The sequence below is a fragment of the Cebus imitator genome, unplaced genomic scaffold (genome assembly GCF_001604975.1).
Source record: "Cebus imitator isolate Cc_AM_T3 unplaced genomic scaffold, Cebus_imitator-1.0 Scaffold319, whole genome shotgun sequence".
In the NCBI taxonomy this organism is placed as follows: domain Eukaryota; kingdom Metazoa; phylum Chordata; class Mammalia; order Primates; family Cebidae; genus Cebus; species Cebus imitator.
Window position 1 is genome coordinate 847,370 of NW_016107634.1, and position 24,086 is coordinate 871,455.

At 43.3% G+C, this 24,086-nt stretch overlaps 1 protein-coding gene across 2 annotated transcripts in view; it reads left to right on the forward strand.

Annotated features, from left to right (window-relative positions):
* Positions 1–24,086, forward strand: part of CREB3L2 (cAMP responsive element binding protein 3 like 2) — a 135,703-nt gene that overhangs the window by 84,581 nt on the left and 27,036 nt on the right. For both annotated transcript variants that reach the window (XM_017504296.2, XM_037729859.1), the window contains exons 3-8: positions 8,753–8,928; positions 11,180–11,267; positions 15,908–16,092; positions 18,785–18,931; positions 20,697–20,755; positions 23,263–23,331. In XM_017504296.2, coding sequence (XP_017359785.1) covers positions 8,753–8,928; positions 11,180–11,267; positions 15,908–16,092; positions 18,785–18,931; positions 20,697–20,755; positions 23,263–23,331 — 724 coding nt within the window. The remainder of the gene's footprint in view (positions 1–8,752; positions 8,929–11,179; positions 11,268–15,907; positions 16,093–18,784; positions 18,932–20,696; positions 20,756–23,262; positions 23,332–24,086) is intronic.

Genomic DNA, 24,086 nt, shown 5'->3' on the forward strand with positions numbered 1-24,086 from the left:
AAAAAAAAAAAAAAAAAAAAAAAAAAAAAAAAAAAAAAAGGAAGAAAGAAAAAGAAAAAAAAGAAAAACATGTAATGAGGTTAAAAGAGATAAGCAGAAGCATCCCAGCAAAATATTTGTGGATACTTTTATAATTTGAGAAATAAAAGCTTGTATTCGAATGAGCAAGTCTTGTACCTCACCACGTGGAGGTTGTCTTTATGAGTTACTATATTTCAGTGATGTTCCTTTGTGTTAAATTGGGATGCTAGGTGTGCATTTGCATTGTCCTTTAATTTTGGTCTTCTTCCTAAAGAAGAAACTCTGTAGTGCTGGATGAGGACTGTTCAGAGAGAACCAGACATGGACCCTATCCTGTAAAATGATATAAGAGCAAAGCTGCAGATTATATAGACTATGGACACAAGTTAGCATAAAATATGCTAACATGGAAGTGGTCTAATACTACCTTTGCACCACAAATATAGTCAATGGTGGAATAAAGGACTGTTAACTATGGCTGTCCCAGGTCTGTAGAGGGTGGGCCGGGAACATGGATAAGAATCATCTTCCTCCTGACAAATTTAGTAGGGCTCTCAGTGGCAAGGGATGGCTGGGTAAGCTGGTTCACTATGGATACCTTAAATTCATGGAGCTGTGTTCTCAGGTGGGAATGAACATAGTGGTCTGTGAGGTAAAGGTGAGCAGATACTGCTGGGGCAAAGTCACGTGGGGTAAATGGGACAGCCTGGAGGAGGGCAAGGACCAGGGTTTGATCTCTGCCTGATGGGAAGCAGGGACTGAGAAACATAGGATGGCATTTTTTGGAGCTTAGAAGAAATACATAATAATTTCTCATGGCTGTTGTGTGAGAACAGTGAAGGTGTGCACAGATACAATTATCCAGGAAGAAGTGGAAAGGTATATAACACGATGGCAGAGAAAAAAATGGGTTTTGAAATGATTTGTTGAAAACTGCAGCAGGAAAAGCACAAGATCAGATACGCTGAGGGTGGGGCAGAGGTGAGTCAGAGATGGCTTAGGTTTTTGCTTTGCATCGTTGAAGAGGTCTTGATGTTGACATGGTCCATGGAAGTGAGACTTGAAACTCACAGACATGAGGTGCATGTGTCTTCCTCACATATAGTGTGAGCTGATGACAAGAACATTGGTTTGAATCATCGTAGAGTGGCTACACCTGGAGATAGAAGAGGAAGGTGTGTGTATCTACTGGGTCCTTCACCATACTCGGCCACAGAGAGAACCTGACAGTGACTGGGGGGATAGACAGAGGAACAGTTGATCTCTTCCATCTGAAGCTTGGGTTTGTAATACACACTAATTTGCTATGCCTCACATTTTGTGGTGTTACCATTTACTTTTTTCCAAACAGATTTTAAAAATAAATGATGTTTCCCCTTTTTATTTTTTGAAAAAAGTAAAATAATGATTTCTCTGTCTGCTTAGCCATTGCAGTGCTAGATTAGTATAAGAAAGCCAAGTCCACATTAATCTAGTGATTATAGTTACTTTGGATATTCATGAATGAGAGTCATAACTTCTTCATTGAAGAAAAAAGGATGTAGTAAATATTTACAGCATGTAGTGGGCTGTAGTTTAATATGATTCTGACACACTTAACTGAATTCTTGCCCCTTCCCCAGCTTCCAGAGCCCAGCCATTGTATTTTTCCTTTAAGAGATTTTTACATTAAAAGATTTGGTCAAGGTTTGCCAACTCCTTTGAAAATTTTCAAAGGGCAAACAAATGAAATGCTCAAGGATTTAGACAAGGCATATTTATTTCATCTATAAAATTTCCTTTTCGCTTTAGATATGTTACATAAATAGTAAATGGATGTACATTCAGCCCTCACTGTACTCGGGTTTTGCATCCTATGAATACTGTATTTTCAATTCATGTTTGTTTGAAAGAATCTGCTTGTGAGTGGACCTGCACGGTTTAAACCTGATTTGCTCAAGGACAAACTGTGTATGTGTTTCTCTCATGTAAGTGGCAGTACCTCATCTGGTTTCTCTTTCAGAATAAATGACCATTCTCTCTATGTTCACATGTATATATATATGTGTGTTTGTATATATGTTATAAACCAAAAAGTATCTGACACAGGTCTCAGTCAGTTTAGGTACTGATTTTGCCAAGGTTAATGACATACCCAGAGCAGATAAACACGGAATCAGAAACAATCTGTGGCCTATGCCTTTCTCCATGTTGAGGACTTCAGTATTTAAAGAAAAAGTGGCTGAATGAGAAAGAGGGAGGGTATGGTAATCCATGTGCTGCAAGAGAAAAGGAACAGCTAGGGGAATAGTCCGTTATGCATTCATCACGTGCTCAGTAAATCAACACTTCTCATAAGATAAGATGAATGTTAAGCTGAGTGCTTATGACTGTGATCCCAGCACTTTGGGTGACTGAGGCAGGAGGACTGCTTGAGCCCGGGAGTTTGAGACCAGCCTGGGCAACAAGACAGTGAGACCTCATCTCTACAAAAAATGAAAACAAAAATTAGCTGGGTGTGATGATGCATGCCTGTAGTCCTGAGTGGCAGGATCGCTCAGGCCTGGGAGTCCCAGCTACTTAGGAGGCTGAGGTGGCGGGATCGAGGCTGCAGTGACAGAGCAAGACTCTGTCTAAAGAAAAAAAAAAAAGGTGAACATAGAATGTCTACCTGTGGAGATCTTTAATCTTTGATCTGTAACTGTGCTTAGGAACAAAAGGAAATGACTCAGCTCTCAGCTTAATTTTTCCCTTTGGCATAGTGGATTGGGATCCTGAATTTTTATTTTCATTAAAAATAAAGATAATGCCAACTCCCAATTTAGGGTTTGTTTTTTTTTTTTTCTTTCTTTCCTAGGGATCAGTATCCATTCAATGTGCTTGTCTGTGGCGCATATGGAAATGATGGACGATCTGCATTTTGGTGTTGCTAGTATCTTGGCTTTGAGTTCATGTCTTTTTCAGTCTCTTTGTCCATCTTGATGATTTGGTAACTTGGTATCTAGCCCCATTGCTCATGGCTGCTCCATTTGGTCTTCGGATGTAAAGGACTTGCTTCTCACCACGATCAGTGGCTTGTTTTTATTTTCTTGTCGACAGCCGAGTGGTGAAGCTGAGAAAATGTGCCAGTCGAGTTGACCTTTGACAGGAAGCTGTTTATGGGGATTGTTCTTACTCTCCACACTGTGCCCTGCTAAACTTACCAGGGATGTTTTTCGTCTGACACAACGCTTAAAAGACCTATAAACACAATTCGGAAAGAACATTTTAATTTTTTCCACTTGGTATCTCAGCTTCAAGTTTTAGAAATTAAAGGGTGTAGAATGTCTACTGACTCTTAGGTTTGTAGTTTAGCCAATAACTAAGACATCCAAGGATAATTCCAATTTCAAGCCAGTGGTTCTACTGATCTATTTTGCCAATAAAATAAAACTACAAAAATAAGATCATGGAGAAACAATGTGGTGCATATTCTGCTCTTTCCCCTCTACTCTGTCCTTCGCTAACACCTACTTCACAGGTTACGTTTGTCATTTTGTTTTCTGTGATTTGGTATTTATTTCCATTGAGGAACAGAGTACAAGCCAACCCCCAATAGTTCAGAATGAAAGCTCTTTTCTTTCATTTCAACTACCACTGGAATGCTGTTCTCACCAAACTACTTACTGGCTGACTTTCTTCATATGAAGTCATTTTGTATTTTATGATGTAACTAGTAGGTCTAATCAGGCAATCCACAAATATTTATTGATATAATCCATAGTTGATGGTTCAGAAGAATTATTTTGGAAATGTATGTAGTAATTTTATTGTAATAGATTCTAATGTAATGGGTTTAATTTGTTCTTCACACATTCAGCTATACTGTATCAGCTAGCTATGTTGCTGCATAACAAACCACCTCAAAACTCAGTCACTTAGTCATTTGTCATTATCATAGTCCACGTGTCTGTTTCTGTGTGGGGGTCAGCAGAGTGGTTCTGCTAGTTTCAGCTAGATTCACTGGCGTCTCTAAGGTCAGCTGATAGTTGGCTGGTCTTGGCTAAGGTCCTCTAAGGGGGACTGCTGTATGTGGCTGTCATCCTTCTCCTGAGATCCGTAGATTACCCTAGCTCATTCTTCTCATGCTGATGGCAATGTTCCATCCTGCAAGCACATTCCAAAACTCTACTTGAATCACAAAGCTCTCATATCAATGGCCACATCAAGCCACTGGGCCAAGCTATGGATGGAGATCAGCCCATGGTGGGAGGACCCTGCAAAATGCTAAAGCAGAAGTCTTGGATGGAGGGAGGAGGAAGATCTGGAGCCAGGAATGCAAGTTATTTACATAATAAGGGACTCATTGATTCTCACTGAGTCAAGGGCTTCTAAATGGCCCCTTGGGCAATTAGAGCCTCTATCCATTACTTACCAGCCTAAGGCATGAAGTAGAGCAGGCTACATCCCTGTGTGTTCATCCAAAGACAGTAGTGTTCCAAGATTGGAAATCTAGAAGTACTATAAAATTTAAAGAAAAAGAAGAAAAAGTCATTCATGTTCTGAATGATTATCCAGAGATGCTTACTATTTGGCATATTTCTTTTGATTCTTTTATCACTTTCTTCTTTAATAGTATATAAATTTATATCTAGAGTTTTGGTCCTAATGTTTCATTGTGTCTTTCATTTGTCATTAAAAATACCTTATACATGTAATATTAATGTCGGCATAAATATTCCATTGTATGGATGCACTGTAATTGACTTAACTTTTCTCTTGCTTTTTAATGTTTTGGTTATTTCCAGTGTTTTGTGATTATAAACAATGCCATAGTGAGCATTATGTATGCATAATCTTTATCCACATACAAAGTTTTCTTGTTAATGGGAAGATTACTGGCCAGAGTACAGAGATCTGGGTTCTGCTTCTAAGTTGCCGTGTGACCTAGGCCTGGGTGTCATGTTCCTCATCCAGAAATGATAGGCTGGGTGTGGTGGCTCAAGCCTATAATCCCAGCACTTTGGGAGGCTGAGGCGGGTGGATCACCTGAGGTCAGGAGTTCAAGACCAGCCTGGCCAACATGGTGAAAACCTGTCTCTACTAAAAATACAAAAACTAGCCAGGCATGGTGGCACACGCCTATAATCTCAGCTACTTGGGAGGCTGAGGCAAAAGAATCACTTGAACCCAGGAGGTGGAGATTGCAGTGAGCAGAGATCGCACCACTGCACTCCAGCCTGGGAGATGGAGAGAGACTCCATCTCAAAAAAAAAAAAAAAAAAAAAAAAATAGTATCTTTGAGCTTGATGGTCTTAAACCCCTTTATGACTCTAAAGCATCTTTCAGGATCAAGGACTAAATTGCTGTACTGGAGTGGAAACATGAAAGCAGCACCAGCTGTTTGTCCTCAAAAAAGCTCAGGGGAGGAGAAGCCGCTTCCTTGGGTTTACTCTTGAAAATGTATAGTTGTCCTTGAGAGAGAAGGTTTCCTTTTACAGTTCAAGTACCATCACTTGCCCTGTGCTTTCCATTCCCTGAGGCAGCAGTGGTGATATTTGTACTGTTGTAAAGAGGGCTGTGGGACACACTGGGCATTAAGAATATCGGCGGTCCTGACCTCGTTTTACGAATGTGCATGCTTTGAGAATGGCCTCACTAGACTGGAAGAACTGATCCTATCACCCATCTTCATTTTGTCTTATAATTTTGTAATCACTTTTTGTTTTACTTTGCCTTTTGTTTGCCTTGTGAATTAAGTTTCATCGCAGTCACCTTCACTGCATAGTCGGCGGATCTGGTCTTATCTCACAATTTCCTGGACATTGTGTGTACCCTTTTTCTCAGGGATGCTTCCTTACCATCCACTTCAGCCTGTACTGACGCTATATTTCATCTTACCATCAACTTTCTGCCAGCCTCTGCCAGGGATAAATACTGCTCAGTGTGGGCAGGCTTTAAGTGTTGACTTCAAAAAGCAGAAGTATAAGCCGTGCACGGTGGCTTATGCCTGTAATCCCAGCACTTTGGGAGGTGGAGGTGGGCCGATCACCTGAGGCCAGGAGTTCAAGACCAGCCTGGCCAACATGGTGAAACCCTGCCTCTACTAAAAATACAAAAATTAGCTGGGTGTCATGGCGGGCACTTGTAATTCCAGCTACTCGGGAGGCTGAGGCAGAAGAATCGCTTGAATCTGGGAGGCGCAGAGGTTGCAGGGAGCCAAGATCCCACCAGTGCACTCCAGCCTGGGCAACAGAGCAAGACCCTGTCCCCAAAACAAAAAACAAAACAAGCAAAAGCATCACCATGTCATTGCTGAATGGAGGAAATGGGATCTATGCTGTCTCTGTCTCTCCAGCCCTTCCCTGACTATCCTAAGTGGGTGTTCTTTGCAGCAGACAGTGTCTTCTAGTTCCTAAATTCCCTTGGGGAGAAGCAACAGAATCTTTTGGCTCGTGGTTTAGTTGCTTCTTCTCTGGGCTGAGCTGGGGCGCCGTCTGAGTCCAGTGCAGAGTGGTCTCCCTCCTCTGGCTGCCATCAGAGGGCCCTTTGTTCCTGCGCCCTCCCCCTTCACCAAGATGTGGCCCACACCCCATGAAGGATGGAAATCCCTCTCACACCACAGCACTCAGCAGCCCCATTCTAAAAGCAAAACATCGTCCACCAACAGAAGGCCTGCTCATCCCGTCTTTATTTCACCTCGGGAAATAAATTGGGGCTGGGGTAACTCCTCAGTGATAATTGGATTTAGGGGGGTAATCATTTGCCTTGAATATGAACCTGTTTTGTGCTTGAAGGAAGTTGCTTATGAAACGTAATTTTAATAATCATGGATTTTACTTCTTAGTTTCTGTGTCTGCCCTTCCCTTCCTCCTAGCGGCTCTGAATGATTGTACTTTTTCCTAAGAAAACTGGAGTCACATTCTTGAATGTAAAATAAATTTATAATGTGAATGACTTTGCTCCCCTGACAGTCATGGGTCACTAAGAATGTGAAATGTGGTGTGTGTGTTTAAGCATTTTGATAAAGCAAAGGAGCATGTCTTTGCTTTGAGTTTCATTTTGGTAAAACTGGTGTCAACCAAGGAATGTGGACTTTGGCTTGCTTTGTCTTGTTCTGTGGCTGTTTCCGCCCCCCTGGTCTTTTCCTTTCTTTCCCTTCTCCCTGCTTTTCAAGGGCAGTGCTGAGACATGAGCTCCAAAGCAATTTGTTAAGAAATACAGGGTACCATGGCTGGGCGCGGTGGCTCATGCCTGTAATTCCAGCACTTTGGGAGACCAAGGCAGGCAGATCATGAGGTCAGGAGATTGAGATCATCCTGGCTAAATTAAACCTCATCTCTACTAAAAAAAATACAAAAAATTAGCCGGGTGTGGTGGCGTGCACCTATAGTCCCAGCTACTCCGGAGGCTGAGGCAGGAGAATCACTTGAACCTGGGAGGTGGAGGTTGCAGTGATCCGAAATTGCGCCACTGCGCTCCAGCTTGAGCGACAGAGTGAGACTCTGTCTCAAAAAATAAAACCAAAAAACAGGGTACTACTTAGACTCTGAGAAGAATGTACATTAGGTGACAGAGGCACTCTGTTCAGTCTTGTCTCTCAGTTGTCATCTAGCCCCAGGCCTGGTGATAATCAGGAAAGTCAAGGCAAGACCCCACTGTTTTCTCCCAAAGAGTATTTAGTACATTTCAGCAAAGGGCAGATGGTTATTACAAACCAAAGTCTCCCAAAGGGCTGAGCAGAGTTTCTGGAAGTCTAAGTTAGGTTTAAGGCCTGATGGGATCACAGTGAAAACAGAAGAGAACCAAAAAAAAGGAGTGAAAATATATCAAAAAACCAAATAACTTTCCTTTGGGGCGAAAGAGAGAGAGACCTACTCACCATGCTCACATTCTCTCCTGTTGGTTATCAGCCATCTCCTTGCTTCTCTCTCTCTCTCTCTCCCCCCCTCCCTCCCTCTCCCCCCCACTTCACTCTTTCCCTCCCTCTCCTCCCCCCTTCCCTCCCTCTTTCTCCCCTTCCCCCCCCTCCCTTCCCCTCTCCTCACCTCCTCTCCTCTCCCTTCCTTTTCTCTCTCTTTCTTTCTTGACAGGGTCTCACTCTGTTGCCCAGGCTCTGGAGTACATTTACATGATCAGAGCTCACTGAAGCCTCGACTCCCTGGCTCTAGCAATCCTCCTGCCTCAGCCTCCCAAGTAGCTGGGACCACAGACACTCACCATTGCACCTAGCTCATTAAAAAAAATTTTTTTTTTTTTGTAGAGACAGGGTCTTGCACTGTAGCCCAGGCTGGTGCTGAACTCCTGGGCTCAAGTAATCCTCTTGCCTTGGCCTCCGAAAGTGCTGGGATTATTGGCGCCAGCCACTGTGCCTGGCTGTTTTTTCCTTTCATGTTTTTAAATGTGCTTATTTATTTATTTTTGAATAGATAACACATTTACTCGATTTGACAACCAAAAAGAGTAGCTCATTGCACGTTCAAAATCCTCCCTCCTATTCTATTCCTCATCAACCTGGATTTCTTCCTGCTTTTCCCAGAAGCCAAGCTTCTTTCTTTTGAATGGATTCCTTCCAGAGTTTCTTTAGGCATGCTCACATGCAAACAAATACAAGTATGGATTCTTACTTTGCTGTTCATATCTCTCTATCTTTTATTCCACTCTCAATCATCCTTCACTGAGCCTTTTGGGGGAGAAAGACCAGTGGTTGCTTGCTTTGCTTATGCCTGATGCCCTGAACAAGTTCACACGTGTGCTCATCTTTTTCCTGCAGACGAGGTGGAAAGTGAGAAGTGGTACCTGTCTACAGACTTCCCTTCAACAACCATCAAGACAGAGCCCATTACAGATGAACCACCCCCGGGACTTGTTCCATCTGTCACTCTGACCATCACAGCCATCTCCACCCCATTTGAAAAGGAGGAACCCCCTCTGGAAATGAATACTGGGGTATGCTCAATTTTCTTCTGTATAAACAGGTTGGATTAAAAGATACGAATTCTCATTCTCCAATAAGGTGTTTAATCTTTTTGAAGTTAGTGGCTGTGTACATTTAAGGACATACGACTTTGTGTGTGTATATATACGTATGTAGACATTTAATAAGGGTATGTGGATTTGGTGCCAGCTTCCTTGAAAGCTGTTGTTCAGAAAAAATTTCGTAGCTAAGCTAATTTCGTTCCCTCTTTGATTACTGTTACAAAATAAAAAAACACAGAAAATATCTATGGTTAAAAAAAAAAGATTTTCCATGGCACTGATTTTTTAAGCAGCAGAAAGAGAGTGATGGAGGTGATGAGACAATCCATGGCTTAGAGTACGTGGCCGCTGGGAATGTGAGCTCCTGTGTAATATTTTACTTTCGTAGTGAGATGCTGAGTTGTCCTTACTCAAGTCAGGAACATCCCGCCTATTGCTTCATTTAATATGAATAATATTAACAATAATAACATTACAACAATATGAATAATATTACTAGTAATAATATCACTTATTATTGTGTTACCCATGGAACGCATAAGAAATAAGGATTTCTCCTTACTAGATTCCATGCCTACCGCAAGTAGAATTTAATTCTACTCTACCTTCTTTCTGGGTATTTCCAGTGTCTGGCCACAGACCAGCATCATATTTGTGCATCTTCTTACAAGTGTTGGAAGCCTGTCTTGGCTCTCCTTAAGCTCAGAGCCTCAGGTTATAAACAGTACTTCATGAACATTCCTTAGTCAGATTTGTTGTGAGCAAGATATAGTGTCTACCTGTAGCCGGGCGCGGTGGCTCACGCCTGTGATCCCAGCACTTTGGGAGGCGGAAGCTGCAGTAAGCCGAAATCACGCCACCACACTCCAGCCTGGGTGGCAGAACAAGATTCTGTCTCAAAAAAGAAAAAAAAAAAAGTGTCTGTCTGTTCAGAATAAGGTAACACAGACGCAGTAGAGTCATAAAAGTGTCACTACATACATACTCACCTCTTAGTCCATCTGTGTAGATGATGAAGCGTTGTAGACAGAGGCCTCTGCAGCTGTGCTAGGATTCCTTTCTCAGTAGCTATTTAAGTCTCTTTGTTGAGTTGGGCTCCCTGGGTCTATATTACTCTCCTTGTTCAACGGAATTTTCATTATTTTATTTATTTATTACTTTTTTATTTTTTCAGACAGAGTCCCACTCTGTTGCCCAGGCTGGAGTGCAGTGGCATGATCTCGGCTCACTGCAACCTCTGCCTCCCGGGTTCAAGTGGTTCTGTGCCTCAGCCTCCTGAGTGGCTGGGATTACAGGCGCGGCCTCTAGGCCTGGCTAACTTTTGTATTTTTAGTAGAGATGGGGTTTTACCATGTGGGCCAGGCTGGTCTTGAACTCCAGACCTCAAGTGATCCACCCACCTCGGCCTTCCAAAGTGTTGGGACTACAGGCATGAGCCACCGCATTTGGCCTGGTTGAGTTATTGTAAAGTATGTCACTAGCAAAGCTCAGAGGCATGGCCTTGTCCCTGTGTATGGCCCAGATAACTCTTCTCCTTTCCCTACCAGACATCTTATGATTAGATGTCATCAGTCATTAGGGAGCCTGGAGAGAAAGGATGTAGCTTGGTGCACAGTCCCTACCCCAGGGCAAGCTGGTGGAGGCCTGAGACTCTTTCAAAATGTACAGAATATTTTGTAGTAAAATGCCTTTATATTACCACGAAAACATAGAATATTGATATACTCTTGGGCATGAGCATTTGGCTTTCAGCTTTAGAGTTCTGAGCGTCCTTTTCTTTTTCTTTCTTTCTTTTTTTTAAGATAGGATCTCACTGTGTTACCTAGGCTGGAGTAATGGTATGATCATAGCTTGCTGCAGCCTCAAATTCCTGGGCTCAAGTGATTCTCCCGCTTCAGCCTCCCAAGTAGCTGGGACTGCAGCTGCATGCCATCACACCTGGCTAATTTTTGTGTTTTTTGGGGAGATGGTGTCTCAGTGTGTTACCCAGGGTGGTCTCAAGTAAGTTCTGAGGGTCCTGTCAGCTGTAATGTCAAGTTTGACATGAGAAAAAGGTTAAGAACTAAAATGACTCCCTGTCAGGGGAGCTGGCTACACTCGGCTATTCCCCAGAGTAGGCAGGTTGTCCTGAGAGGAAGACAGAGTGACAAATAGCTCTCCTGAGTGGGTCTTCAAGGCTGTGACTGTTTTTTAAAAACTGTGTTTGAAATTCTTCCTCTAGGTTGATTCCTCGTGCCAGACCATTATTCCTAAAATTAAGCTGGAGCCTCACGAAGTGGATCAGTTTCTAAACTTCTCTCCTAAAGAAGGTCTGTGTGCCCTCCCTGTGTCCCTTTGGGTAATGGATATGGTCTCTGAGCTACAGAGAGAGGGCATAAGGCAAGAGAGCTGAGATGAGTTTGTATCACAGGTGTAGCTGGCTTTATGAAACAGCTCTGTTCTTAAAAACTAAAAATTTTGCTTCCAAATAAAAATTTTGAAAGCTAAATATAATTTTCCCATATATGCACATGATTAATTTCCAGCTAAGCATTACCCTACTTTTACTTCTAGCCAGGGTGATTTTTTTTTCAAAACCTTTAGGGACTGCTGCTACAATCACTCTCAAGCAAGAGAACCACAGCCCTTATTTATCCAGGGGCGAACCCTATATAGCGCCACAAATAAACAACAATCCACAAAGGCACCTTGCTTGTTTAAAACAACTCTCGTTTCAACTCTTTGTGAAGTAAATTTACAGTTAATTATGTGGCCAATTCATTGTTTGTGAACATTGACTTTGGGTGACAACTATTGCAGGGAGCCCCTATCTGTTTGGTCGTGTTCATGGCTTACAGTTGTGCATCTTTTTGGGCTTCTTGACATCCATCCATTTAGAATTAACTAATGTCATACTTGAGCTTGTCATACTGGTTTTTTTTTGGTTTGGTTTTTTGAGATGGAGTCTCACTCTGTTGCCCAGGCTGGAGTGCAGTGGCACGATCTTGGCTCACTGCAACCTCTGCCTCCCGGGTTCAAGCAATTCTCATGTCTTAGCCTCCTGAGTAGCTGGGATTATAGGCGCATGCCACCACACCCAGCTAATTTTGGTATTTTTAGTAGAGACGGGGTTTCGCCACGTTGGTCAGGCTCGTCTTGAACTCCCAGCCTTAGGCAATCCGCCCACCTTGGCCTCCCAAAATGCTGGGATTATAGGCCTAAGCCACCGCACCTGGCCAAGGTTGTCATACTTCTACATTTCTCTTTCTCTATATCAGTTTCTTTCTGAGTTTCTCCCTTTGTTCTCCTGTGAAGCTCATAGTTTAGAATCCTGGGTACAGACTCCTGAGCATCATAAAGTCTGTTGAAGCTCTCTGCCTTGTTTATGCAGATTCTCCCGGATAGATCCTGCTCTTCTCACTTCTGTGCCTTTATTCATGCCATCACTTCCCTTTTCATTCATACTTTTTATTTACTTACTTATTGTTTTTTTGGAAACAGGGTCTCACTCTGTTGCCCAGGCTAGAGTGTAGTAGTGCAATCATAGCTCACTTCAACCTCAGAAGCTTCAGCGATCCTCCCACCTCACCCTCCCAAGTAGCTGGGACTACAGGCATGCACCACCATGCCCAGCTGAATTTTGTATTTTTTGGAGAGCCAGGGTTTCACCACGTTGCCCAGACTGGTCTCAAACTCCTGAGCTCAAGTGATCCTCCCCCGTTGGCCTCCAAAAGTGCTAGGATTATAGGCATGTGCCACCTCACCTGGTCCCATTCATATTTCGGTACAAATTTCAAAGTACAGTTCATTACTCTGGTCAACAAATAAGAAATTGGCATATACAGTTGCCACCAAAAAGCTGTATGTGCTACAGTATATAAATATGAGGATGTAACATATGAGTACTTCTCATGAAAATATCATCTGCCTTCATTCCATTGCAAACTAACTGGATTTGATTTGTAACGGTGTAATCAGGGTTGGCCCTTTTTTTACCTTTATTATCAACAAAGAAAGGATTAAATTTTAAAAGTTAATAGTACTGACTAGAATCCATATTGAGACACTATTCTTTGCACTGAGTGACAGACAGTAGTGCCTTTCAGCTTCATATACTGCTTCAAAGTAATTGCTTTCATTTGTGTAATGCCGGTTATGACTATCAAAGGCATCTTGCTCTTTTAATTTATGCTGTGATGTGGTTCCGAAGTGTCATCACCATCACAATGAATCCTGTAGTGGCTTCTGAATCCGGGGTCACTGGAGGAGAAATGTTTCAAGAATAAAGTAAAGGACAGCCCTTCCTCATTATCCTGGATAAACAGAGATAAGGAAATTCAATATCCTTGACCACATCAGTTTCTAGGCAAAGTGGCTTGTTGTCCCCAGACCTTGCAGTAACCCAAGAGCAGCATTTCAAATGATATTTAGAAATCTGATCCTGAGGTGCCTCTGACCAGATCTGTAGCTCTTAATAGGTAGGAAAGACAAGATTTAAGTTGCTTCACCTGCTTTCCTTGTCATTCTCTTTCTGTCTTTTGTGGGGTGCCCTCTGCTTGGACAGGAGAACAGTATTAGAATAATTCGGCCCCTACCAAGTGAAAGGGACAGGGTGGTTCTAGGTACTCTGGGTTGGTTCTTGGGAACATAACAGTACAGAGCCCCTATTAGGTTCGTCTGCTTCCCGTTTTATTTATTTATTTATAATTAAAACCATGAAGTGCCGTAATATTCATGACATTAGGGGAACCTTGATTAACACTCTTAGGACTCCTAACCCTACTTCTTAGCCAAGCACCTGCCTATTTAAGGCACATGCTTTCCTTCTTGGGCTGCCTGCACCTGTGGCAGGAGTAGTGGGAATAGCACGTCTAGGATTATTTTAGTGTATTCTTTAGCTTTATGAGTGCCCACAGAGAATAAAAAGCCCAGGGACCTCTTTGGCAAGACTGGCAGAGAAAAATGGAAAGAAGAAACATCGAGAGAAAAGTAGTATGTGGCACAAAGAGAAAGTGAGGGTGGGAGAGAGACAGGGAATGACAATGAGAGAAAAAGAGAAGAAAGAAAAGCATGCCATGGATGGGGGCACCAGGGTTGGCTGAGGGGACATCGCCTATGGTGGCCTTGGCTATTCAGGTATTCCTGCAGGAGAGAGCTGCTGACTGCTGCTCGTCCTCTCCGAGGGCAGTATTAGCCCGTTTTCACACTGCTGCTAAAGACATACCCGAGACTGGGCGATTTATAAAGAAAAAGTGGTTTAATGGACTCACAGTTCCATGTGGATAGGGAGGCCTCACAATCATGGCAGAAGGTGAAAGGCACATTTTACAAGGCAGCAGGCAAGAGAGAAAATGAGAACCAAGCAAAGGGGGTTTCCCCTTGTAAAATCATCAGATCTCATGAGGCTTATTCACTACAAGAACAGTATGGGGGAAACCATTCCCATGATTCAGTGATCTACCATTGGGTCCCTCCCACAACACAAAGGAATTCTGGGAGCTACAATTCAAGATGAGCTTTGGGTAGGGACATAGCCAAACCATATCAGGCAGCTATGGGTGAGGTCATTTTTCTTGGGTCAGTTGTGTCTCAGGAGGACCCTTCCCATCCATAGTACCTTGGGCGGTCTCCATCAGAAGAAGGGACAAGGAGGTGAAGCGCTGAAGCTTCCTTTGACCTTCAGCAGTTAGTTTCCTTGCTGAGCAGACCCAGTTGTGTGTGAAGTAGCCTGGAGCCATGCTCACCATGGAGCTGCCCTACAGAGGGCTCCGTTGTCCTGGGGGCCCCAGGAATGAAGTGTTTGCCTGCCATTATCTCCCTTGGCTCAGTAGCAGTGTCTGGTACAACAGAAATTTGCACTGTTCAGAAAGAGCAGTGAGACCTGACAGTGTGTTTGTTCATGAGGAGGCCTTGAGTGGGATTCCTCCTTCACAAGCCCATCTCTGCTGCCCTGGAGATGCCCGATGGATGCCAACTAAGGCTCCATAGGCCCTGGCAGAGAGGGTGTTGTACCTTTCTGAGGAAGGGCGAGGGAGACTTTGGAGGAGACAGTCCCCCCACTGCACTCCCACTTATTTTTCCTGTGACCACTTCCCTATCTGAAGATGAGTTTCATGTTTTCTGAATGAAGAATTCCTGGCGTCTTGTCTGTGCGCCTGACCATGCACATTGCTCCAGAAACAAACCAACTTTTTTCAAAACAGCCACTGGGAACCCCCATGGGTCCCCAGGCTTTGCTATTAAAAAAAAAAAAAGAAACTTTAAAAAGTGCATAATACATTAGCATGATTTAGAAATCAAACTATGTAAACTATCTCAAAATAATACAGTGAAAAGTTTTACCAACACCCTGTTGCAGTCTACCCTGATTTCTCCCTGCCCACCTCAGGTTGCACTGTTTTATTTTATTTTATTCTATTTATTTATTTTTTATTTTTATTTTATTTTTTGAGATGGAGTCTCACTCTGTCACCCAGGCTGGAATGCAGTGGAGCAATCTCGGCTCACTGTAACCTCTACCTCCTGGGTTTAAGCTATTCTCCTGCCTCAGCCTCCCAAGTAGCTGGGACTACAGGTTTGCGCCACCATGCCTAGCTAATTTTTGTATTTTTAGTAGAGATGAGGTTTCGCCATGTTGATCAGTCTGGTCACATACTCCTGACCTCAGGTGATCTGCCTGCCTCGGTCTTCTAAAGCGCTGGGATTACAGGCGTGAGCCACCGCGCCCAACCCCTGGCTGCACTTTTATTGGTTTCTTGGATACACTTTCAGTGTTTCTTTTTGCCATAACAAGCAAATGTGAGTCTATATCCTCTTTCTCTCCTTTTTCATACAAAAGGAGGACTCCCATATCCACCCTCTGCACCATCTGCTCATGGAGGCTCCTCGCGCTTTAGTTCACTTTTGCACAAGTCAGTTGTGTCCTGGTTTGTGGCTGTGGGATGCATGAGATGTGCTTCCTTTTTTTCAGCCCCAGTGGATCACCTGCATTTGCCGCCCACCCCGCCAAGCAGTCACGGCAGCGACTCGGAAGGCAGCCTGAGTCCCAACCCATGCCTGCACCCCTTCAGCCTGCCTCAAACCCACAGCCCCTCCAGAGCCACACCCCGGGCCCCCTCCGCCCTCTCCAGCTCCCCTCTCCTCACAGCTCCTCATGTAAGTATGCATGGGCGCTCCCAGACCAAAGGGAACCCTCTCCATTTATTCCCATGGGGCTTTATCCAGAGCAGGACCATGCAAGGCTGCTTGTTTTTCTTTACTTTTGTCAAGAAGTTTCTGTTTAATGGCGAAAGTCATGATATGGTCAAGAGTGATGTCAGCCCTAAAGAAACTTTTTTTTTTTCATTTTTTTTATTGCATTTTAGGTTTTGGGGTACATGTGAAGAACGTGCAAGATTGTTGCATAGGTACACACATGGCAGTGTGATTTGCTGCCTTCCTCCCCATCACCTATATCTGGCATTTCTCCCCATGCTACCTCTCCCCAACTCCCCACCCCCCGCCATCCCTCCCCTATTTCCCCCCGACAGACCCCAGTGTGTGATGCTCCCCTTCCTGTGTCCACAGGTGGGTATTGAACAATAAGAAACTTTTTAAGAACTGTCCATACTGCTCACCTTGCTACCACCATTCTCTTGGTTTTCACATGCACTCTTCCAGTTTTTATTCATATGTTTATTTTACAGAACTGTAGACATGAGGAATACAAATTTTGGGTTTTTTTCCTCAAAATTCTGTCATAAATATTTGCATTTATTTGATGGTCCTTGTGGCCTATGTCATAGTAAATGCCTTTTATGTTTTAAATAAGCAATTTTTGGTGAATTAAAATTTACTCTGAGATTAAATTCTTTGATGCCTAGAGGTCAAAAACAGTTTAAGCCTTTTTGTGTATCATATGACTCTAAATCCAGAAACTCAGATCAGACATCAAGAGCCATTGTCCATCCCTCACATAAACGAGGACACTAATAAAGAAGAATATGTCATTAACTTCTTATTGTTCTAGGGGTGAATTGATTTCTATGAAATTTAAAAAATTATAATCAGCTTTTTTTGAATTTACGGTATCACAACGAGCAAATTTAAATGAAATGAGATGTTTAAAACTTTTGTAAGAACCATCCATCCATTAACATAACTTAGAAATTTTGGATTGATTCAGTCCCTGAAAATTTTAGATCTGTAACCACATTCTTATATTTCGCCGTTACTGAGGACAAGGGAATTCACATTTCCACACTTTCTTCACCTTTTCAACGTGAACCTGACTTCACTCCTTGGATGATTAGAATAGTTTGTATCTTATATACCTGTGTGTACTGCTATGATCAGTCCATCCTACATGTTTATGGAGGAACTTTTCCCCATGTCAGACCATCTTGTATTTGCCTATTACCTGTTGGCACCAAGCCCTGACACCTTTACTCATTATCAGGTGCCCAACCTTCCGCTGCTTCAAGAATTCCTTACCCACACTAGGCAGAGTGGCATCTTCAGTGACTTTTCACTGCCTTTTGCTTAGAATGCCCTCCTCTCTCTTATGTAAATCATCCCCTTTCTTTCGGGAGGCCCAATTGAGTCTCAACTCCTGCCCTAAACTTTTCCTGATCATATAACTCATAGCAGTGTTCTCTTACTTCAGATTTTTAGTGCACCTTTAGCTAATGTATTAGTCTGTTTACACACTGCTGATAAAGACATACCCGAGACTGGGCAATTTACAAAAGAAAGAGGTTTAATTGGACTACAGTTCCACATGGCTGGGAGGCCTCACAATCATGGTGGAAGGCAAGGAGGACCAAGTCATGTCTTACATGGATGGCAGCAGGTAAAAAGAGAGCTTGTACAGGGCAGGCTCTTAAAACCATCAGATCTTGTGAGACCCATTCACTATCACAAGAACATTGTGGGAAAGACCCACCCCCACTAAGTTCAGTCATCTCCCACTGGGTCTCTCCTACAACTCATGGGAATTATGGGAGCTGTAAGATGAGATTTGAGTGGGGACACAGAGCCAAACCATATCAGCTAAGATTACATTTTAGCATTTAATTACTCTTATCTTTTCATGGGTATCAATTTAGTCTCACAGTCTTGATCACAAGCTACTTGAGAGATAGTTTGTTTTGAGTCCTCCCTGGCATTTAGTATGGAGCTAAAATGCAATAGGGATTCTGTTTGATTAATTATAAGCATGACATTCTACTGTGGGTTCCATGAGATGGGATACTGTTCTTGCCTACATTGCTGATGGACAATCTAAGACCACTAAAGCCAGAGGCTTCTGTGAAAAGAGCCTGCAGGTGTGTCCCTGGGTGTTCTCTAAAAGTAGAGGAGAGAAGTGACTCCTGGTGTGTAGAGAGCACCTTATAAAATTGCATTTTTCAGGAGAACAACAAAACTTCCACAAAGCAGGGCTGCAAATGAATCCTTCATCACTCCAAGGCCTGAAATCTCTAGGGATGTGGGAAATTACTTCTCTACTTTTTCTTTTCATGTTTTAGTGAGTGGGGTGGTTCCTGGGAAATAATGGGTGGAAGCTTCTTTATTCTTTCCCTTGAATTATAATCCCTAGGTTATAACACTCACATGGGAGTATCTTCCCTATCTTCCCGTGCCCTTCAAAATACCCATCTGTCACCCAAAGCAGACAGCGCATCCTTGTCTCGGAGCCTTCTGTAAGACATTGTAAGATTCTCATCACCCCATTGGGAGGTGATTCTTCAGTGGTCCCAGTTCTTTTTTTTTTTTTTTTTTTTTATTTATTTTTTTTTTTTTTTTTTTTTTTTGAGTTTTTTTTTTTTTTTTTTTTTTTTGACCCTTTTCTGCTCCTTGATCTGCACAGAAACTGCAGGGATCAGGCCCTCTGGTTCTGACAGAGGAGGAGAAGAGGACCCTGATCGCTGAGGGCTATCCCATCCCTACCAAATTGCCCCTGACAAAATCAGAGGAGAAGGCCCTGAAGAAAATTCGGAGAAAGATCAAGAATAAGGTGAGTCCTTCAAATCCAGGCACTTCTGGAGCAGAGACACAAGAAGAATTGAGTCAGCATGCCCTTCCCTGCCTTCCCAATGGCCAGCACTAACCTATCATGTGATGGAGATCAAGGTCCAGCCCTTCCCCTCTCTAGGCCCTGGGAGGACCACCCTCACCACTTACCCCTCTCTTCCTCCAGCCCATCCCATTTCTCCTGAGGCCAGCAGACTCCCAAATCAATGTCTACATCGTTGGTACCCATGATGATACATTCGGGGGTGGGAGGAAGCTATTATAACTTCCCTGTTAGGGAAATTATATGATTTAATTTATAAATAAAATATCATAAAATATTTTATTTATAAATATAATAAAATATTTTAATTTATAAATATAATAAAATGGTTTTATAAAAAATTAAATAAATAAAAGCTGAGATTTAAAAAAATAAACCTAAATTGCAGGAAAAATGCAATTTAGGTTTATTTTTTAAATCCCAGCCTTGTATTTATTTTACTTTTATTTTTGTTTTTATCCTGCCTCAGCCTCCCGAGCAGCTGGAACTACAGGCATGTGCCACCATGCCCGACTAATTTTTGTATTTTTGGTAAAGACAGGGTTTCACTATGTTGGCTAGGTTGGTTTTGAACTCCTGACCTCATGATCCACCCACCTTGGCCTCCCAAAATGCTAGGATTACAAGCATGAGTCACTGTGCCCAGCAATCTCAGCCTTTTAAATTTTGGGTTTATGATATATACAATAGTTTCCTCTAGTAGACCTATGTATATGTATTTTATACATCTATGTATATAATACAGCATATATATGTGTCATATATATAAAGTACAAATACACTGAGAGCGCTTGGTTAATTTTTTTTTCTTGGTAGGGTTTTGTGATTACAAAACTTCTGCAGTGTGCTAGTCTATATTTGGACTCAGTAATCTCCTAGCCCTAGGCCCTTCAGTGCCGAACAGGGCTAAAGAAAACCAGGGGCATGGCTGAGACACAGGCCTATCAGGAGGGAGGGGGCAAAGGGAGAAGGAAGACAAGAGCTTAGTGTCACTCTATCCATGCGCAGAACCAGCAGCGAGTTGATGTATGACCAAGCCCAAGCTGTCCTATTTTATAGATGTAGTTCAGGAGGTGCAGGAGTTCAAGTCATTTATCTGAGACCACACTGATGGTTGGTGAGCCACATGTTCTGGTCTGGCTCCTCCGTGTCCACTTTTTTTCTTTTTTCTTTTTCTTTTTTTGATAACGCAGTCTCACTCTGTCACCCAGGCTGGAGTACAGTGGCATGATTTTGGCCCACTGCAATCTCTGCCTCCCAAGTTCAAGAGATTCTCCTACCTCAGCCTTCCGAGCACCTGGGACTACGGACACACGCCACCATGCCTGGCTAATTTTTTTTGCATTTTTAATGGAGATGGGTTTTCACCATGCTGGCCAGGCTGGTCTGGAACTCCTGACCTCAAGTGATCCGCCCACCTTGGCATCCCAAAGTGTTGGGATTACAGGCGGGAGCCACTGCACCTGGCCACTCAGTGTCCATTTTACTGGGGGCCTAGTTTGTAGGAAAATAGGTGTGGGTTTGGCAGCTGGAAACCCAGGAGGACAGAACAGGTGACTAGTCGATGAACCAGCAGCTTAAACAAATGGCAAGCAGCTTGCAGAAGTGAGCAGGGCTTCGGTGACTTCTGTAACTATCTCCCGTCTTAACTGGCTTACTTATAGAGCTGGAAATTAATCCTGTTCCTCCCACCCCTCTCTCTCAGATTTCTGCCCAGGAGAGTAGGAGAAAGAAGAAAGAATACATGGACAGCCTGGAGAAAAAGTAAGTCTGCTGACAAGCTGTCGTGTTTATGGAGTAGTATGCACAGAGAAATGTGAGTGTGCGGAGAAGCTGGGAGAAGCAGTTAAATTCCCCTTTCAGGCTGCCTTGGAAACCCGGTGGTTTATCAGCTATATTTTTTCTGCCACCTAGTGGTTATTTGGAGGAGACGTCTATACAGTAATAAGGAAAAAAGTCAAAGTATCGTAGTAGGCGTTTGAATCACACCGTTTCCAGCCAAGGATCTCGAGTCTTCCTTTCAAACAAATACCAATATTAACATTCCTGCACGTTGCTGGAACTCCTAGGAGGAGGAGCCCTGTTTTAGCTGAAAGGATCAGTGCCACTTCCTCGGCTCCCTCTGGCCACACTTCCTCATGCTCTAGAGAGGGCACACAGGGAAAGAAGGAAAGAAGTCAGGTTGGCAGCCTTTATTTCCCAGCCACTCTAATTCATGCCCTATGTGAGTGAATTTTTGGAAAAACACTTGAAGGCAATCTTTGTTCTTTTGAAAAGTCTGTAATAACAGGCGGGCTATTAGAAAAAGGTGAATTAAGAAAAAGACAGTTTTGTCTTAGCCCTGGAAGTTAGTTCTTCAGTGAACAAACCCACATCTTTTTAAGATGGGCATGAGTCCCCAAGCCCAGAAATGAACTTCATGTGAATCTGGGGAAAGGAGTGGCTGGTGGTTCCTGGCTGTTTCTAGAAGTTACTATGGAAAGTTTAGTGCTTCTATCACCTGACTTTAATACTGGTAATGCAGTATAGTCAGCTCTCCATATCTGGGGGTCCAGCACTCTCAGATTCAACCAACCATGGGTTGAAAAGATTCATAAAAGAACCTCAATAGTCTGGGTGTGTTGGATCATCCCAGTGCTTTGGGAGGCCAAGGAGAGAGGATTGCTGGAGCTCAAGAGTTCAAGACAAGCCTGGGTAACATAGCCAGACTCCATCTCTACAAACAAATTTAAAAAATTAGCCAGGCCTGGTGGTGCATGTCTGTGGTCCCAGCTATTCAGGAGGCTGAGGGAGGAGAATCACTTGAGCCCAAGAGGTTGAGGCTGCAGTGAGCTGTGATGGTGCCACTGCACTCTGGCCTTGACGATAGCGTGAGACTCTGTCTCGAGAAACCAAAAACAAAACAAAACAGCTCAATTAAAAAAAACCACTACAACAATAAAAGTTAATACAACTAAATATACAAGATAACACATATTTACATAGTATTAACACTGGGTTTGGTATTATAAGTAACCTGGAGATGATGCATATATACTGGAGGATATGTAAAGGTTATATACAAATATGACACCATTTTCTATCAGGGACTGGGGCATCTGCAGATTTTAGTATCCATGGGGAGTTCTGGAACTAATCCCCCCGGAATGCCGTGGGATGACTGTGGTCCCATGCTGTCCCACCATTTTCTATGGGCATCCAGGGTCAAGATGTTTCTATGGAAATCTCTTTACTGTCTCTTTTGGGCATGCGTGCCCCAGCACCGGGATTCCTTGTCCGGGGTTCTTGTCCTCCCTCTTGCCCCATCCCTTGCTGTCTCTTTACTTCTTATCAGTCCTGGTAAGACTGCAGCCGGGAGTATCCAGGCTGTAGAACAGGGGGAGAAGTGTGATGGGCGTTGGGCACACTAGGGAGGAGGTGACAGGAAAGAAGGCTGTAACACCCTAAAAGAGGTTCGTATTTTGTACCATCTCTATTCCTCTTTCATTATTATTATTCAGGCACTTGTCACTCAGCTCCCTCTTTTTTTTTTTTTTTTACAAGGAGTCTCACTCTGTCACCCAGGCTGGAGTGCAGTGGCATGCTCTCGGTTCACTGCAATCTCGGCTTCCTGGGTTCAAGCGATTCTCCTGCCTCAGCCTCCCGAGTTGTTAGGATTACAGGCACGCACCACCATGGCCGGCTAATTTTTTGTATTTTAGCTTCACCATGTTGGTCAGGATGGTCTCGATTTCCTGACCTCGTGATCTGCCCACCTCAGCCTCCCAAAATGCTGGGATTACAGGTGTGAGCCACCTAGACCAGCACTTTTTTTTTTTTTTTTTGAGAAGGAGTCTCACTCGGTCACCCAGGCTGGAATGCTGTGGCGTGATCTCGGCTCACTGCAACCTCTGCCTCCCAGGTTCAAGTGATTCTCCTGCCTCAGCCTCCTGAGTAGCTGAGATTCCAGGCAGACACCACCATGCCCAGCTAATTTTTGCATTTTTAGTAGAGATGGGGTTTCACCATGTTGGTCTTGAGCTCCTGACCTCAAGTGATCTACCTGCCTCAGCCTCCCAAAGTGCTGGGATTACAGGCATGAGCCACTGCACCCAGCCCCAGCTCCCTCTATTTTTTTTTAAGTCTCTTCATCTTTCCATTCTTTCCCACACCTCTGTGGAGTAGCAGATCCCCTCCCCTCCTTTTCCTCATCCTCACCTCCCTCCACCATAGCTCCTGGCTTAGTGTTTGCTCCGGGGCTATTCATTTTTTTCTTTCTCTTTCCTTCGTAGAGTGGAATCTTGTTCAACTGAGAACTTGGAACTTCGGAAGAAGGTAGAGGTTCTAGAGAACACTAACAGGTAAGTGTCACTGGAGTGGCAGTCCACAGCACTGCCAAAATGGAAGGTGAGGAAGGGAGGGGATAGAATCCAGAACCAGAGACAGCAGAAAAGTGGAGGAAGTCACAGTGAAAGCGCAGTTGTGCTGAGATGCTCAGCATAGCCAAACTCCACCCACCCACTCCTGCTACACACACACGCGCACACACACACACGTGCTACTCTCACGCACACACACACACAGACACATATGCACACATACTCTCATAGTCACATCCACTATACACATAGGTGCACAATTGTGTGCACACACACACACACATGTACACATACATGCATATTCTTTACTTTTCCTAAATGATATAGGATTGAAGAAGAAGCTGATCATGACAAGGACTATTGCCAGGGAGTTAAAAAAGAGGCTTAGAGGAGAATAAGGTCAACAAGTCTGATTCTCCTGAAAATGACATCAAAATTTAGAGGTAAACAAGAAGGCACTGGCCACTTCATTGTAATCCAATTTTAGTAACAAAAAAATACTTATTAGTTTAAAAAAAGAGAAAATCATTGTTTTAAAATTAGTTTTTAAAAATTAGTTTATTAATTGCATTTCAAACCCATTTAAAATAATAATTGCACCAAGTTGATAAATTCTTCCAGCACTTGCTGTGCCAAGCGCTGTTTTAAGCACTTTACAGCTATGAACTCATTTAAACCTATGAGGTGGCATTATTATGATTATCATTATATGGAGGAGATAACCGAGGTCCAAGGTC